This window comes from Cuculus canorus, chromosome 15, assembly GCF_017976375.1.
Source record: "Cuculus canorus isolate bCucCan1 chromosome 15, bCucCan1.pri, whole genome shotgun sequence".
Lineage (NCBI taxonomy): Eukaryota > Metazoa > Chordata > Aves > Cuculiformes > Cuculidae > Cuculus > Cuculus canorus.
The window spans coordinates 2,494,034-2,510,632 of record NC_071415.1 but is presented as its reverse complement, the minus strand read 5'-3'; the positions used below and the strand labels follow the sequence as shown (position 1 = coordinate 2,510,632).

The 16,599-nt window shown below is 58.9% G+C and overlaps 1 protein-coding gene across 10 annotated transcripts in view; it reads right to left on the bottom strand.

Moving 5' to 3' along the window:
• Positions 1 to 1,226: 1,226 nt before the first annotated feature.
• Positions 1,227 to 16,599, bottom strand: part of CAPN15 (calpain 15) — a 54,060-nt gene continuing 38,687 nt past the window's right edge. For 9 of the 10 annotated variants that reach the window (XM_054080402.1, XM_054080400.1, XM_054080407.1 and 6 more), the window contains 11 exons: positions 13,610 to 15,107; positions 11,414 to 11,622; positions 11,011 to 11,194; positions 7,699 to 7,922; positions 6,154 to 6,279; positions 5,312 to 5,464; positions 4,943 to 5,104; positions 4,402 to 4,631; positions 4,047 to 4,207; positions 3,217 to 3,395; positions 1,227 to 3,062 (listed from right to left, as the gene is read on the bottom strand). In XM_054080402.1, coding sequence (XP_053936377.1) covers positions 2,885 to 3,062; positions 3,217 to 3,395; positions 4,047 to 4,207; positions 4,402 to 4,631; positions 4,943 to 5,104; positions 5,312 to 5,464; positions 6,154 to 6,279; positions 7,699 to 7,922; positions 11,011 to 11,194; positions 11,414 to 11,622; positions 13,610 to 15,107 — 3,304 coding nt within the window. In that variant the 3' untranslated portion in view covers positions 1,227 to 2,884. Of the gene's footprint in view, positions 3,063 to 3,209; positions 3,396 to 4,046; positions 4,208 to 4,401; positions 4,632 to 4,942; positions 5,105 to 5,311; positions 5,465 to 6,153; positions 6,280 to 7,698; positions 7,923 to 11,010; positions 11,195 to 11,413; positions 11,623 to 13,609; positions 15,108 to 16,599 lie in introns of all 10 variants that reach the window. The other variant, XM_054080405.1, reaches the window with a different exon arrangement.

Here is a 16,599-nt window from a genome sequence, read left to right as displayed (position 1 = left end):
TCAGGCAGGGACTGGGCAGGAATCGGGCAGGGATCAGGCAGGCGTTGGGCAGGAATCGGGCAGGGATCGGGCAGGGATCAGGCAGGGATCGGGCAGGAATCGGGCAGGGATCAGGCAGGCGTTGGGCAGGAATCGGGCAGGGATCAGGCAGGCGTTGGGCAGGAATCGGGCAGGGATCAGGCAGGCGTTGAGCAGGCGTTGCTCGGGCGGGGAGCAGGCAGGGAGCTGCGGGCTGGGCCGCAGCCGGTGATGGGCTCCCTCTGCCGGCCCGGCCCGGCCCCGCTCACACGAGGTTCTGAGTTTCGCTCCGTTTTCGCCCCACTCCGGCCCCGCCGCCCCCAGCTCCGCCTCGGCAGGGTTCGTGCCCTGTCCGCTCTGTCCTCAGCACAGAAGGACTCGGGGTGCTGGGGATGAGAAGCTCGACGTGAGCCGGCAATGTGTGCTCACAGCTCAGAAACCAACCGTGTCCTGGGCTGCACCCAAAGCAGCATGGCCAGCAGGGAGGGAGGGGATTCTGTCCCTCTGTTCCTCTCTTGGGAGACCTCATCTGGAATATTGTGTCCAGTTCTGGAATCCTCAGCATAAGAAGGAGATGGAGCCATTGCAACGGGTCCAGAGGAGGCTACAAAGATGATCAGAGGACTGGAGAACCTCCCATACAAGAACAGGCTGAGAGAGTTGGGGTTGTTCAGCCTGGAGAAGAGAAGGCTCCGAGGAGACCTTAGAGCAGCTTCAGTACCTGAAGGGGCTACAGGAAAGCTGGGGAGGGGCTGTTCATAAAGGCTTGTGGGGATAGGACGAGGGGGAATGGGTATAAACTGGAGAGGGGCAGATTTAGACTGGACATAAGGAGGAATTTCTTCACCATGAGGGTGGGGAGGCCCTGGCCCAGGTTGCCCAGAGCAGTGGTGGCTGCCCCATCCCTGGAGGTGTTCCAGGCCAGGTTGGATGTGCCTTGGGCAGCCTGACCCAGTGGGAGGTGTCCCTGCCCATGGCAGGGGTGAAACTGGATGATCTTTAATGTCCCTTACAACCCAAACTATTCTATGATTCTGTCCCCCCCCATCCCCACTGTCTCCCCTCATCCCCACTGTCCCCCCTTCTCCCCTTTATCCCCTCTGTCCACCCCGTTCCCTCTGTCACACCTGCACCCCTCATCCCGTCACCCCTGTCCCCTCTGTTCCCCCCTCCTGCCCTCGGGACCACACACAGCAAAACAAAGCAGCTTCCGTAAAAAACAAAACTTTATTTGGTCCGTCAGAACCTGAGTTTGAACCCCACCCCTGGATAATCCGTATCATACAGGGATTACTGCTCCGATTTACAATTGATAAAATATCCTATGTTTCTGAAGAGCTGGACAGTATTTACAGGGTTAAAAATATTCACAGCTCAGAAAGACAGAAAGGGAGAGAGAAAAATGGGGAGGACAAATCATCCGGTGGAGGAAGGAGCAGGGAAGAGGGAAAACAGGACAACAAACAAATCCAGAGACAGAGCTTCACTCCCCTGGCCAGGGGGGCCGGGAAGGGGCCAGCGCAGCCCCCCAGGCTCCCCCAGGGTGGGACAGACAGACAGACACGCTGGGCAAACCCCACTGCTCTGCCCGGCGCTGGGGTGCAGGCTGCCCCCAGCATGGGGACCCAGCAGCTCCCACCACCCTGCGGGGCCACACGGGAAGGAGCAGGCAATGCCAGGGCCCCCAAAATACACACACACACATGTGCGCACACACATGAACACATACACACACACACATACAGGCCCACATCGAGCCAGAGAGCCACGATGCCCTGAAACCATGGGTTCAGCCCCACCACGGAGCCCCCGCTGGCACCAGCAGCACCCCAAGGCTCCTGCAAAGCTTTGCCTTGCGCTCCCCACTTCCCCTGCTCTCCAAATGGCTCCTTCCCTCCACACACATGGACAAGGGGTGAAGCCGCGAGGAGCTGCTCCCCGAGCCCCAATTCCGCACCCGCTGCCCCTGGCCTCCACCAGCGTGGCGGGGTCTGCGCGCAGCTCAGGGCGCATGGCTTCTCTCCAGGCACTGCTTCCAGTGGCCGCCTTTGCATAGTAACGCTTGGGTGAGGAGTTGAGGGGGGTCCTCACTATCACAGCCCCCGAACATCGCCCCGCAGCCCCACTCCAGTGCAGGAGGGCACCTCCACATCTCACCCCGAGGTGCAGTGAAACCCCAGTGGCAGCTGCTTTCTAAAGCAACTCAGCACCTTCTGCTCCCCAGCCCCAGCACCAGGATGGGCGAGATGGATGGGGGGCCAGGAGCCCCGCCACGAGCAGCTGGCACGAGCAGCACTGCAGCAGGGTGACCGCTGCATTCCCCCCCTGCCTGGCTATGGTACCTTGGCGCCATGTAGGTCCTGGCAGCGGACGATGTGGGGAATGAGACAGCTGGAAGGGCCCAGGGACAGACGGAGGGGCACACAGACGGACAGACGTCAGAGGTATATGTTTTTGTTTGCAGTGCCAGGACCCTGGCACCGCGGGAGGGGGCAGAGTCCTGAGCACGGAGCCTGGGAAGGGCCTTGACAGTGACCCCCAGCCCCCTTCTCCCGCAGCTCCCCGTCACGTGCCCGGCCGAGGGCACCGAGCCCAGCGCAGGGATGGGGCAGGTGGGATCCTGAGATGGCCCCATGGCCCCAGTCGCTCCTCATAAAGTGCGTAGGGGGGCAACGGTGCCAGGGCGGCAGGCAGAGCTGGTCCTGGGCCTGAGAGCTCGCCCCAGCCCAAAGGCGCAGGGCAAAGTGCTGGCTGGGATGCTCCAGCTCTGCCTCACGGCTCAGCATGGACAGCTCAGGGCAGCACCCCGGGCCAGGGGCTCGGGGAAAATAATGGGGGAGCGGAGTGGGGAGGGGGAGGCGCTTCGTCATAGGGGCCGCGGGCCATGGAGTCCGGCGACCTCGGGCGTGAGCAGCGGGTTGTGGGTGCCCTTCGTCGACATCCAGTCATTGAGGAAGGCCTGGGCGGCTTTGCGGTGCGCCAGGCGGTGGGTGATGGAGAAGCCGGCATTACCCTCCAGTTGGGAGAGGATCACCAACACCTGCCTGTGAAGAGAGTGATGGGCTCAGGTCCAGGAGCTGCCTCTGCCCCGCAGTCCCAGCCTCTGCCCGTTTCCCTGCTGCCCACTCTGCCAACCTCTGCCCCCGGCTCCCTGCTGGCCCCAAGCCCCCCGCCGCCTCAGCCCTGCCTACCCCAGACCTGTGCAGGGGGGGGACGCTGTCCTGTGTTTTGAGGCTGCCACGCGTGGAGACGACGTTGAAGCTGTCAGTGCAGTCACACTGGACGTGCAGGTAGGACTTGGGGTGCCGGTTCTCCACCACCACAATAAGTCCTGCCCAGCCATGTGTCAGGTAGTAGCAGGTCATCCCCTCGCGGCCCTAGGGCAAAAAGCAAGGTCAGGGATGGGACCCCTCTGGGCACTCTTGCCTCCAAATCTCAGCCCCTGGACCAGCATCCTCCACCTCCACCTGCTGGGGTACCCTGTGCCGCCCAGGGAGCGCAGGTGGTGGGCATCCATGGGGTAGGAGAGGACTGGGTGGCAGCCAGAGCTGGCACAGCCCTGCCCGACTGAGGACATGGCCAAGGCAGGGTCCAGGATCCCACTTGCAGCATCATAGAAGAATCATAGCATTGTTTAGTTCTGAAAAGGCCTCTAAGCTCATTCAGTCCAACCATCAGCCCAACCCCACTGTGCCAACTAAAGCATGTCCCCAAGTGCCACAGCTTGAGATTTTGAACCCCTCCAAGGATGGAGACTCCACCACCTCCCTCAGCAGCCTTTGCCAGGGCTTCACCACTCTGTCAGTAAAGACACTTTTCCCAATATCCAATCTAAACCTCCCCTGGCACAACTTAAGGCCATTTCCTCTCATCCTCTTCCTTGTTACTTGGGAGAAGACAACCTCGCTCCAATCTCCTTTCCAGGAGCTGCAGAGAGCGATGAGGTCTCCCCTCAGCCTCCTCTTCTCCAGGCTAAACAACCACCCCTGTCCCCAACACAGCCCCTGACCTGTGCCACCCACACCCACCTCGTGCCGCTCGCCCTTGTTCTCAGTCAGCAGGATGATGGCGTCCGCCAGCGTGGTGGGCTGCGCCTCTACCTGCTCCACCATCACCAGGCGGGAGCTGTAGATGGCTAGGATATAGCTGGAATAATCGGTGGCTGGGCGGCTGCTGGTGGGACTGGATGCTTCGGAGACACATGGAGGAAAGGGAGGATCAGTGAGACCATCCCCAAGCCCACAACCCCAGGTACAGGGTGCTGCACGCACAGGCAACCTCCTCCCCAAGATGGACCCCACGGTGAAGACCAAGGGTTTTGCCACTCCTGCCGCCCTGAGGTTCTCAGCCCGTGGTGCTGCGAGGAGGGAGCCCAGCGCTTACCCTGGACGGCGGTGGAGCCGGCCAACGCAGCGCTCCAGTGGTTGAAGGCACAGCACACGACAGCGTACTCGCCCGGCTCCAGCATGACGTCGCAGTTGACGAACTTCTTGACGGCTCGTTTGCTGTGAGCCATCAGCCGGCCCAGGCTCAGCTTGTTCCCGCTGGTGAAGGTGGCCCGGAAAACCATGATGCACAGATCCAGCAAGTGGCTGTCCACCGTGTCCGACCGCCTGCGCCGGGACAGGGACAAGGGTCACACATCACCCCAGAGCCGCACCGTAGAGCACACGGAGGCCACAGGCAGGAGAGTAGATGCACAGGAAGAGTCCTCCCGCTGCCCCAAATATGCAGCTCCAGGAACCAGCACACGGTCAGGGCTTGGGTTTATGGCTACAGCAGGAGCAGACCTTGAGAAGTGGAGTAATGGGGGCCCAGCCCTGAGCTCTGCGACCCCATGAGATGGGATGGGGCAACAGTGTGACGTGTTTGGGGATTCTCCTGCCTCTGTGTCGCTGTCTGCAGCCCATGCTGCCCAGCTCACCTGCTGCCCTCCTGGAAGAGGGCAAACTCCAGGGCAGCACGCTCCAGCACCGTCAGCGATGTCACCGTCACCGGCCCGTTGGCCTTGTTGGGGAACATGCCCTGCACACGCACCTCGTGCCAGTCCGAATGGAGCTTGCAGATATCCACGGAGTCAAAATACCTGCGGGGAAGCTGGACTCAGCCCTGGCGGGGTCCTCTGGGGAGGCCCTGCTCTGCCCCAACACCCCAGCTCAGCAGCACAGGGAGATCACCTGCATTGCCAGGGATGCCCAGTACTGCCTGTCCCATCTTTACCCCCACATCCCATTTTTCTAGCCCCTGCCCAGCTCCCCGCCCCACAGCCTCTGCCTCCTGGGCACTCCCGTACTTGATGAAATCGCTGTACTCCATCCAGAAGACGCCCTCGCTGCTGCCATGGGGCATCAGGTCGTGACGCAAGGCAGCAGGCCAGTGCGGCCACTCGTCCGACCAGCTGCCATTCCAGGAGAAGCGGCCCCAGGGGTTTCGGAGCCGCAGCAACCTGAGGAAAAGGGAAAAAAGTGTCAGAGGCCCAGCAGGAGGACAGTGCCAAGGCAGGACAGCTCTGAGATGCTCTCCCAGCTCTGCAGACCAAGCCACTCTGCCTTGGAGGCCACCATCCCATTTCTGTCCCTGCCTTTCAAAGCCCTCACAGCATTGCAGGCCAAATTTGCCACCCTCACCACGGCCTCAGACACCTTTGTCCTGCAGCTCCAGTCCTGCTGCAGCTCTCTCTGCCCTTCCCTGCCCCAAAGGCCTCCAGCCCGGTGCTGTGGGGAGGAGGCTGCTGAGTGTGACCCCGCTGAAAATCAGGCTTCATAGAGCACCCAGGCTGTTGGGAACAGCACCTCTTCCACCCTCCTAAGGTGAGAAGGATGCCCTGATTGCCTCACGGAGTTGAAGGAGCTCAACTCAATCCCTGCATCTTGTGAAAAGATCAGGAGAGCTGTCCTGCTCCATAGTGTGTCCTGGAGCAGAGCAGCCACGGACGTGGAGCTGGTGCCAGGCAAGAACAGTTGATGTCACAACAGCATTTATGGGACAACCTGGGATGGAGAAACAGCCCTCGCTGGCCATGAGTTTGGGGCACCAAAGGGTCTCCAAGGTTCTGCCCAGCATGCCCTCAATTACCTGTCCCCAGGGCTGGCCAGCACATCTGCTGTTCCATGCCAGCCTCCACCATGAACTCACCTGAAGCCCTGGACATCCCGTACATCCAGGATAGAGTAGGCATGCCGTGGACGCAGACCCATGCTCTCGTAGGCCACATCGTCCACTTTCATGTTGCCTCCACCACAGGACGCGCCCATGAGGAACCTACATGGGGGACAGCAGAACCCTCAGTGTCCTGCCAGACCTGGCACTGGGGGGAAGCTCTGTCCCAGCGCTTGACGAATGGGACAGATTTCCACCCCAGGTGGCTCCTGGATATTCCCTCTCCCCAACACCACCGTAAGCTTCCCCAGAGCAGTGCCCCAACCCCACCAGCCAAAGCTCTGCCCACTCAAACTCTGTGGTGAGCTCTGAGCAGTGCCCTCGCTCACAGGGCTGAAAGCTCTGCCCAGGCACAGCGGACCTTTGTCCAAACCTCGTTGCCCATCTTCTGCCAGGCCCCGAGGTCCAGCCCACCTCCGATGGCTGGCAGGGCTCCACCACTCAGAAAGCCAAGCACTGGCCTGTTGTGCCAGGGTGAGGATGGGCTCCTTGGGGCAGGATGTCTGCACCAGGCAGGCGTGGGGGGACACCATGTGCTGGGACCTATCAGTCTCCCATGCGGCCCAGCACTGCAGGCTGGCAGCTGCAACCCTGCCTTCAGGCATCCCAGCAAAAACACTGGGATTTCCACTGCCCAGGAAACCAACTGTGCTCCTGCTCCTCCTGCTGGAGTCATGGCTTTTGTGTTGTCTCCTTCGAGTCAGGGCCAAGGAGGTGATCCAAGGGCTGGACCACCTCTACTATGAGGACAGGCTAAGAGAGTTGGGGCTGTTCAACCTGGAGAAGAGAAGGCTGTGGGGAGACCTAAGAGCAGCTTCCAGTACTGAAAGGGGCTCCAGGAAAGCTGGGGAGGGACTTTTTAGGAGGGCCTGTAGTGACAGGATCAAGGGGCTTTAAATTGGAAGAGGGCAGATTTACATTAGACATTAGGAAGAAATTATTGACGATAAGGGTGGGGAGGCCCTGGCTCAGGTTGCCCAGAGCAGTGGTGGCTGCCCCATCCCTGGAGGGGTTCAAGGCCAGGTTGAATGGGGCTTTGAACCCCCTGATCCAGTGCGAGGTGTCCCTTCCCACGGCAGGGAGGTGGAACTGGATGGGCTTTGAGGTTCCTTCCAACCCAAACCATTCCATGATTCCTCTAGACCACCTGTAGTCCTGCCCCGGTGTGGCCAGCGGAGATGCCACGTGCAGGTGGGAGACACATACAGGGTCAAGCACTCAACAATACAAACCAACTCAAAGCAAAGCAAGCAAGGTCAATGCCAGCCCCTTCAAAACTCCCGCAAAACAGCAGTCACCATGCACAGGGAAGTACTCCACAATTTTAATCTCATATGAAAATTTAACAAAGGAGAAATATTAGAGCTTAGAGAGGGAGCTCTGCCAGCATTCCAGATGAACACCAAGGGGGTGATCTCCACCTGAGGCAATGCAATAGCCCCTCTCCTCTGAGCAGCCCCCCTCGCTCCCCCTCTCCAAGTGTCCCTGCTTCTGCCACGGTGCCCTCCCGCCTCGTCTTACCCAGCCTCCTTAGAACTCAGCATTTTGGCCCAGATGAGGTCAGTGTCAATGGGCTCCTCGCGAGGGTTAGTGGAGCTGACCTGCAGCATCAGGCTCTCGCAGGGGGCACCCGTTAGTGTAGCCAGGCCTTCGATAGCACGCCCCGCCTGGAGGGCAAAGTACGAACCATGAAGCTTGGCCAGAGCCTTCTCAATGAGGGCGACCCACAACTGCTTCCTCTGGGCCTGCAGAAAGAGGGAGAAACACGTCACAAGCCGGCCCGGGCAGGGGATGGGAAAGCTGAGCCCCTCTCAGCCACCCCTGCCAGGCCTCCCGCTGCGATGGGAGATGGAGAGGTAGAAGCAGCAAGGCCAAGCCACCAGCTTGTCCATGTGAGGCCAACAAAGACCCCGCTCGCTGCCTGCTCAGTGATTTGTTAGCACATTTTAATTCCCCTTGCGAAAACATCCTGGAATGAACATTCAGGAGGCCCAGATGCCGACCCAGCTATACGCAGGGGTGCCCAGACAGCTGGGCTGGCGGGATGGGCATCTGCCTTGTAAGCTAATGGCCCCTTCCTTCTGCTTCAACCTGGATTTCAAGAGGTTTATTAATGGAAGAGAACAACAAGCACGTCCAGAACAGCTGCCTTTCACTCACACACCATTATAAAGCAAAACTCATGCACCTTTGGCATGGGAGGCTGCCTAGAGCACAAAGACCTGGGGGAGCAACTAGATTTCACCTCTGGAACAGAGCTGTGGTTCCAAGGACAGGCTTCAAACACTTCCAGGCAGACAGGCAAACTTCCCTACTCCAGCACAGGGAAAGTGGCAGGAGGTCAGGAGAAGATGCCAGTTCTGCAGTGGGGAGCTCTGCTCTGGTGCCAGGCTGTAGTTCTTGGCATCACAAGGCTGACTATGGATTCAGAAAGAAACGCAGAAGCTGCATTAATGCACCCAGAGGTTTGTAACGCCTTGAAGGGGCATGGAAACGTGGGCTCAGGGTGCAGCCTTCATCACCACAACCAAGCTCCCCCTGCGGGTCCTCAGGGGCAGCCAGCAGCCCTGCTTCACTCCCGGACATGTTCAGGCTGGGGGAGATGCCTCAGCTCCAGCCCCCGCCTGCAGCGAGGATGCAAAGAGGAAGGTGCGGCAGGACAGAAGGCGCAGAGACATTTGGTGGCCTCCAGGTCCCCAGCACTCTGGGTTCCGCAGTCAGTGCTTGGAGAGGAGCAGGGGAAAGGCATCGGGATACAGCGACTGTGAGCGGCTCACAGGTGGCAGCCGAGAGCTTGGAGAGAAAAAGCAGGCAGCCAAGGTTTCTTTCCAATAGATAAAGCTTACAAGTGCTTTTCACTGCTTTTTGAGTCCCTCATTCAGTAAAATCCATGTTTATTTCTTCCTGAGCCACAGCCAAGGAGCTCTGATAAGAGCCTGACTTTCCTTTATTTTTAAAACTCTTCAGTTTTCCATTTTTAGTCCCACATTCAGCTCACACAACTAAACGCTCAGCAGAAAAACCTCATCACAATTCAGACACCCCTGGAAGCAAAAGCTGGGCAAGCCCAGCCTATGGAAAACCTGCATCTTCCAACACAAAAAAAGCTAGACTTGAAATTTTAAGAGAGGGAAGACAGATGGGAACAAAAAAAAAAACCAAGACAGGCAAATCTTATGCTGAAAATAAAGAGTCCGGCTGGATCCTCTTTGCCTACTGTAAAGCAGTATCAGAATCACAGAATGGTTTGGGTTGGAAGGGACTAACCAGTTCCACCCCCTGCCATGGGCAGGGACACCTCCCACTGGATCAAAGGCTCAAAGCCCCATCCAACCTGGCCTTGAATACCTCCAGGGATGGGGCAGCCACCACTGCTCTGGGCAACCTGGGCCAGGGCCTCCCCACCTTCACAGCAAAACATTTTTTCCTAAGATCTCATCTCAATCTCCCATCTTTCAGCTTAAAAATGTTCCCCCTCATCCTATCGTCCCTGATCAAGAGCCCACTCCCAGCTCTCCTGGAGCCCATTTCAGGACTGGAAGCTGCCCTAAGGTCTCCCCACAACCTTCTCTCAGCCTGGCCCCTCGTACAAGTGGTACTCAGCCCTCGCATCATCTTTGTAGACACAGACTCCTCTTTCTTCCCCTCTCCAAAGCTTCCCCTTAGCAGGACCAGCAGCTGGCAGTTCTGGTGCTCATCTTGCCCCACTCCATGTCCCTGTGTCCTTGGGGACATCGCCTGCTCTGCTCAGAGGGCAGCCGGGCAGCCCGTCCCTGTGCCTGCCCAGCCCCTGCCCCTCTGCCCAGCGGGTGGGGAGCCAGCGCTGCCAACCGTGCTGAGGCTGCTGCCCATTAGCTCCGACACAATGAGCAGTTGCCCCAAGGCCACTTCCCTGCTGCAGGGGACACAGGCTGTTGAGCCCACACAAGCCGGGGACTCCGCAAGCTGTGCTGACAATGAAGTCCCTCAAATGCTCCTCTTCAGACCCCATTTCCCCAGCCAGAGTCCTGTCCTGACACTCGCTCACGGTGCTGTTTGGGGCTGGGAAGACTTTAAAACAGAGGGTTGGGATTTGCAGCACAAAGTCCAACCCAACGGACCCGGGTCCCCATCTCCTCCTGACAGCAGGGCTGTGTTTCATTTGGCAGATTTTGCTGCCTGGGTTTCAATAAAGACATTCTCAGTCTCCTTCATGGATGTGATCCCAGCACGCTCTCCAGCGCCTGGCAGGCAGGGCAGGGCGTAACATGCAGAGATGTCCCAGAGCGGCTGAGGGAGCTTCGTTAATCCCAGCAGATGCCACTCAAGTGTGCTCGGAGCACCTGCGTACTGGCTTAGAACCAGGCTGATCCGTTTCACTCTCCACACTCCTTTCCTGGCAAAGCCAAGCTGCCAGACCTCCCCGCAGAGGAAAGGAGCAGCTTTCCCTCAGCCCCTTGCTGTGCAAAACACACAGGTTAAAATACTTTCTTTTTGCTGTGAAGAATAAGGATGGCTCCCCCTGCAAGTGAAGTGGCTGCAGTGCAGGGAGGAGCAAGGAGCAACTGCAAATGAAACTTCTCCATCATAGCCTGGAAAATTCCAAGAGTCCTAAATACATTTATGTTATGGCCTCAAAGACCTCACTTGCCTTGAGGGTGCAGCAAAAAGCAGGATCCTGAGCCACAAACGCCACAGGCAGCACAGAGTAGGAGCCTCATACAAACCCCAGCAGCACCCTTTCCCACTGCCTCCATTAATCCCTTCCTGGGAGAGTCCGGGATGAGCCCCCCCCTGCCCTTGGAGCGCTGCCCACCCCCTCCTGGCACCGCTCTCCCCACCAGGGCTGCTGACCTGCGAGAAGAGGAGGTATCCACACTCATCACATGGCAGCATGTCGTCTACCAGCACTGTGGTCCACGTGCCGTCCTTACACAGCCGCACCTGGTAAGCACCCTCGGGGCACAGCGTCCTCGTGATCATCACCCTTTCCACCAGCTCCGGCCGCTCAGCCAGCACGGCCAGGGCACTCAGGAACCTGCCAGCAGGACGGGACAGGCTCAGGGGCGCTCAGACAGGCAGCGGGCAGGGGACTGCGGTCCACAGCCACTTGGAAAGGGGTGAGGCAGAGGATGGGGAGCATGCTTGGGGGTATAAATGGGTTTGAGCAGGGCTGAGGGGGCTGATGTGGAGCTGGATGAACCAGGCAGAGGAGGAAGGGGTAAGGAGGGTGTCAGCCTGGCTCACTCCCCCTTACCAGCAGTTTCCCAGCAGTCCCTGAAGGATATCAGAGGGCCTGGGGGTTCGAAACACCGACCACTTCACTGTCCGGTCCTTGAAGATGCTACAGTTGATTTCGTGGGGCCGCAGCCACTGTTTCACCCTCTGCTGCACGCTGTCACCTTCTGGGAATCCCACGGACTTGGGCCCAGGGTGGAAACTGTCATCTACAAAATTGACTTTGTTCTGCAAGAGCGAAAGGCAAGGAGAGGATCAGTGTGTGGCCGTGTGGCACTCAGCTCCCTGGGGCTCCTGGGGCCGGGTTGCCCTCGGAAGCCCCGCCTGTGCCCCAGGAGTGAGACTGGACTCCCCAGCCTCCTGCCTGGCCCGAGCAGCCCCTTCCAGCACCTGGCAGGGCAGCGGCTCTGGGGCCAGGGGGCTGCTGGCAGCAGCACAGATACATTTTGTGAATCAGGTCCAGAGTTCACCCCTGCATGAGCCGGCTCACCTCTCTGGCCCCTGATTTCTGAACTACAACTCAAATCCACCTTTTTGTGTCTCACAGGAACCTTCCCAAGCAGTGACTGTCTCATGCTTCATGCTGGTGCTAAAAGCTGGACCGCAGGGAACCTTGGCTGCCTCTAGAAGTGGCAAAGCATGTGAGCAGCAGTCCTGCAAGCAGCCACCTGGCAAGCAAACGCTCCTCAACCCAAGCCCTATGCTGCGGGCTGAACCAGCCCTGCTCCCGAGGAGATGTGCAGAGCTCGGCAGCCCCATGCTGTCCCCCGAGCACGGCTGAGGAGGAGGTCAGGGGCAGCTTTTGGAGTTGGACTTAGCCCAACCACAAACAGGGAAGCAATTCTGGAGGGAGGGCATCCTCACGGCAAGAGCAGCTGCATATTAAACAAAGCAGAACGGGCTGAAGAGCAGATAATCCCGCAGGTATCAGCCACAGCAGCAGCATGGAAGCATAGAACTTCACCAAGTGGAGAAAGGGGGCTTTTTCAGATGGTTTGACACAGGGTGAAATGAGAGCTGGGATTTCTTTGTTATTGTTAATTAAACAAAATGAAATTCTTTCAGCAAAAGCCGGCTCTGATTCAATTGGCTTTTCTGCGCACCAAATTGGTCGTTATCCTTCCTCTTTTGATGCAATCCTGCATGAATGCTCCCTTCGTGGGGCCTCAATTGGCACTTCCATCTCCTCTTTGCAGAGGGGTGGTTTTCAGCTAATAGATGTCGCTGCTCAAACACCAACACAAGCCAAAGAGGCCATGTCCCAGGGCTGCCTGGCTTTCTCAAGGAGACTGTCTGCTCCAGCTGCGAGCAGCTGCCTCTGCTGCCTCGGCCAGCAACCCCAGCCCGGCCTCGCGCCTTCGCCTCTCAGGTTCCAGCCAGTCTTATTCTAGTCTAAATCTGCCCCTCTCCAGTTTATGCCCATTTCCCTCGTCCTATCACCACAAGCCTTTGTGAACAGCCCCTTCCCAGCTTTCTTGTAGCCCCTTCAGGTACTGGAAGGTCGCTATAAGGTCTCCTTGGAGCCATCTCTTCTCCAGGCTGAACAACCCCAACTCTCTCAGCCTGTCCTCGTATGGGAGGTGCTCCAGCCCTCGGATCATCCTTGTAGCCTCCTCTGGAGCCTTTCCAACAGCTCCATCTCCTACTTACATTGAGGATTCCAGAACTGGACACAATACTCAAAATGAGGTCTCACAAGAGATGAATATAGGAGCAGAATCCCCTTCCTCCCCTGCTGCCCACACTGCTCTGGACGCAGCACAGGACACAGTTGGTTTCTGGGCTGCAAGCACATGTTGCCGGCTCATATCGAGCTTCTTATCAACCCGCACCCCAAGTCCTTCTCCTCAGGGCTCCTCTCAATCACATGATCCCCCATCCTGTAGTGAAACTGTGGATTGCCCCAACCCAGGTGTAGGACCTTGCACTTGGCCTTGCTGAACCTCATGAGGGTTCAGAGTTAATGCTTGCAGACTTCCTCACCCTTGGACCAGGAGTGAACTGTATGGATTGCCTTCACCCTAGAGATTATCTTGCACCAATTAAAAATGTTACATTTCAATGTTAACATCAGCATCCTCTGTTGCAGGTGAAGATCTCTGGGACCTGTGAGGCAGCTCATCTGTGCCAGCGATGCCCCAGGCCCGTACAGGAGGCAGGAAGGGAGCCCCCTCCAAGTGAAACTGAGTGTCAGACCAGTTCAGCAAGCACTCACCTCTCGGCAGAAGGTCACAATGTTTTCCCACAGGGCTTTGGCCTCTCCCTCATCCGTCTGCCGCCTCTTCTCCACGTGCATGCTCTCGCGCCTCTTCAGGGGCTTGAGGCCCTTGCGCTGGGCCACGTACTGCTGCGGGGTATGGCAGGCCGCGCAGTGCTTGGCCTTCAGCTCGTTGAGCAAGGTGCACGCCGGACAAGCCCACTGGCCCGGCCTCTCCTGCCCACTGGGCAGCTGGGAGGGGAAGAGGCGGGCAACCTTGCGGGCAGATGGGGCCCTGGCACCACAGGAGGTGCAGGCACCCTTGTCAGAAGCCGCGCAGTCGGGGCAGCGGGGGGATGGCTCACCCTGTGTGCTGTGCTCCTGGAAGCCGTGCAGCTTGGAGGAGCCGCAGGCTTTGCATTTCTGGGCCAGGGTGGGGTTCTTGAGGGTGCACTTAGAGCAGGACCAGGTGGTGAAGTCAGGGCTGGAGGGGCTGCAGGGGGTGAATCGCACCGAGTCCCCCACCAGATTGATTGTGTCACTGCCTTTCTGGGTGCTGCAAGCCTCGCATTTGCTGGCCCCGGCGGAGTTAAGCAGGGAGCAGGAGGTGCATTTCCAGTGGGACTGACAGACCTCCATCTCCTCCTCCAGCACGCTCAGCCGCTTGTTGGACAGCAGCTCCTGGAAGCGGACAGCGGGGGCAGCCCTGGCCGCACCCTGCGGAGAGCCCTTCTGCCCCACTGCGCCCTGAGCTGCCGGCTGGGAGGCTTCGGGGCCCGGCATCTGCAGCTGGGGGGGCACCTCCCGACGGCTCCGGGGAACAGGATTGTTCTGGAGCCCCGGGGAGAAGGGACTAAAAGGTGGCACCTTCTGGGCTTCTTGTTCCATAGCCACTGGGCCTTGGGTGGCCACGGCATCACCATCAGAGATCTCTGCAGAGACTAAAGGCTGCGGGGTGGAGGGGGCGATGTGAAATCCAGCAGGGGTGATGACTTCAGGGACGACCAGCGCCTCTGGCGGGATCTTGGGCAGGGAGAGCTTGCGTGGGCCACCGCAGGCAGAGCAGGAGTTGGCCACCGGCGTGTTGTGCAGTGTACAGCGCTGGCAAGCCCAGCCGCTCTCCAGCTCCGCCTCATCGGGGCTCTTCCCCTCAGAGTCCTCGCTGCTGCTTTCTGCCTTGGCACACTCCTCCTTGGACGTGCCCTTGGGCTCCACGAGCACAGTGGGCTTGGGCAAGATGCCATTGATGACGGGCAAGGGGGAGGTGCTGGGCCCCGGCTCCGGGGTGAAGCCGCACACCTCGCAGGTTTCCTTCCCGAGAAAGTTCCTGAAGGTGCAGCGGGCACAGGCCCATTTCTGCTCCTCCACGCTGAGCCGCAGGATGTGGTTGAGGTCAGGCTTCTGCCGGGGGGCTTCGCATATGGAGCACTGGCGCTGGCCAACGGGATTCAGAAAGGTGCAGCGGGTGCAGGACCACTCGCGGACGGCAGCCATGGAGCCAGGCGAGTTGGAGTGGCTGGAAGAAAGCAGAAGACAGCATGAGGCCAGGGCCACGAGGAGCTCCAGGGCTGGCACGGTCAGGACCTTGCTTCCAGGAAGGGGAGAACCATCAATCCACTCACTGCTCTCCAGGCACTTGTTCCTCTGGCACTAACAACCAATTGCTCCAGCAGCACGGCAACGCACTGGCTTCCAGCCAAAACACTTCAGGAAGGGCACAAAACAGCCCTGCAACCCTGCCGACTGCTCTCTCACTGCAGGGATGCACCCCGGCGAGCAATAACACCACCCCTACACTAGCCCTGAGTGTGTCTTGTTCATACGTCTCTGGAGGAGGCAACATCCTGCTCTGCCAGAGCAGGTCAATTTTTTCCTCCTCCAGTGTCACTCCAGCCCACCTCTGTTTCACTTTCTATTCCTGTCGCTCCCCTCTTCTTTGAGCTCACCACCATGGGCACACGACTTACCCACACTGGGATAATCGTGTTATCCCACTCCAGGCACCACCAAGCAAAGACAAGCAGGTCAGGGGGCTTTTATGCAGCTCTGGGACCAGAAGCCTGGCCCAGCCAGACCACAGCTCCGTGCCAGAGCCAAGGCGGGACATGGAAACGGTGCCAGGAATGTTCACCAACAAGTTCTGAGATCAGCAGCAGCTCCTGACTCTCCCCAGCCTCTGACAGAGGTGCTGCTGACCCGCAGGCTTAGGGGGGCACCAAGTCCCAGCTCCAGCTTCTGCCACGCTTACCTGGGAAGCGGAGAGGCCATGGGGCCCTGCCCTCGGCACCAGCTCTCGGTTCCAACCTTCAGTGCTGCACAGGAATGACTGAAATCCCAATGGAAGAACCAGCCCAAAGCACACCAGAGCCACCCCGTAACGGGGCAGAAAGTCACAGGAAAGCTTTCTAAGCAGGTTCGATTTCCAGCAAATGAAACACAGGAGCAGCACCAGCTCTGGAGGCCTCAGCAGCCTCTGGGCTTGCAGGAAGCAGCTCTCCCTCAGCGCTGCCCTCCTGCTACCTTCAGGAAGGCGATGCCACACTTGCACACGTGGTGACGATTGGCAGAAGGAATCCCAGCACTGCACGGTGCCCTTTGTCACCTACTCGAGGTCATTTCCTGGAGCTTGCAGCAAAGGTGGGGTGGAAACAGAGCTGTTTCTCCTCCTTTGCACAAGGACAAAACAGTTCTCCTCCAGGTAAACGTGCAGCATGAGCCCAGCACCCTCCCTCCATGCACTCCTGCTCCCAGATAACATGGCAAAGTCTAAACCCCCAACCTTGAACCCAAGCTCCAGGCCAGTTGCACCTCTCTCCACATGCGCTGGTCCCCTTTCAAACCCTCACACCCTGCCCAGGGCAGGGCCAGCCCTGCAGGAGAAGCCTCTGAGACCTCCCCATGCCCTCAGCCCTTCCTGGGAATAGAAAATTCCGGCCATCCCAGACTAACAAAGGAGCAGCCTCCATCATGGGGGCTACACCCCAGCTCCCTCTCTAGCTTGGACCTGG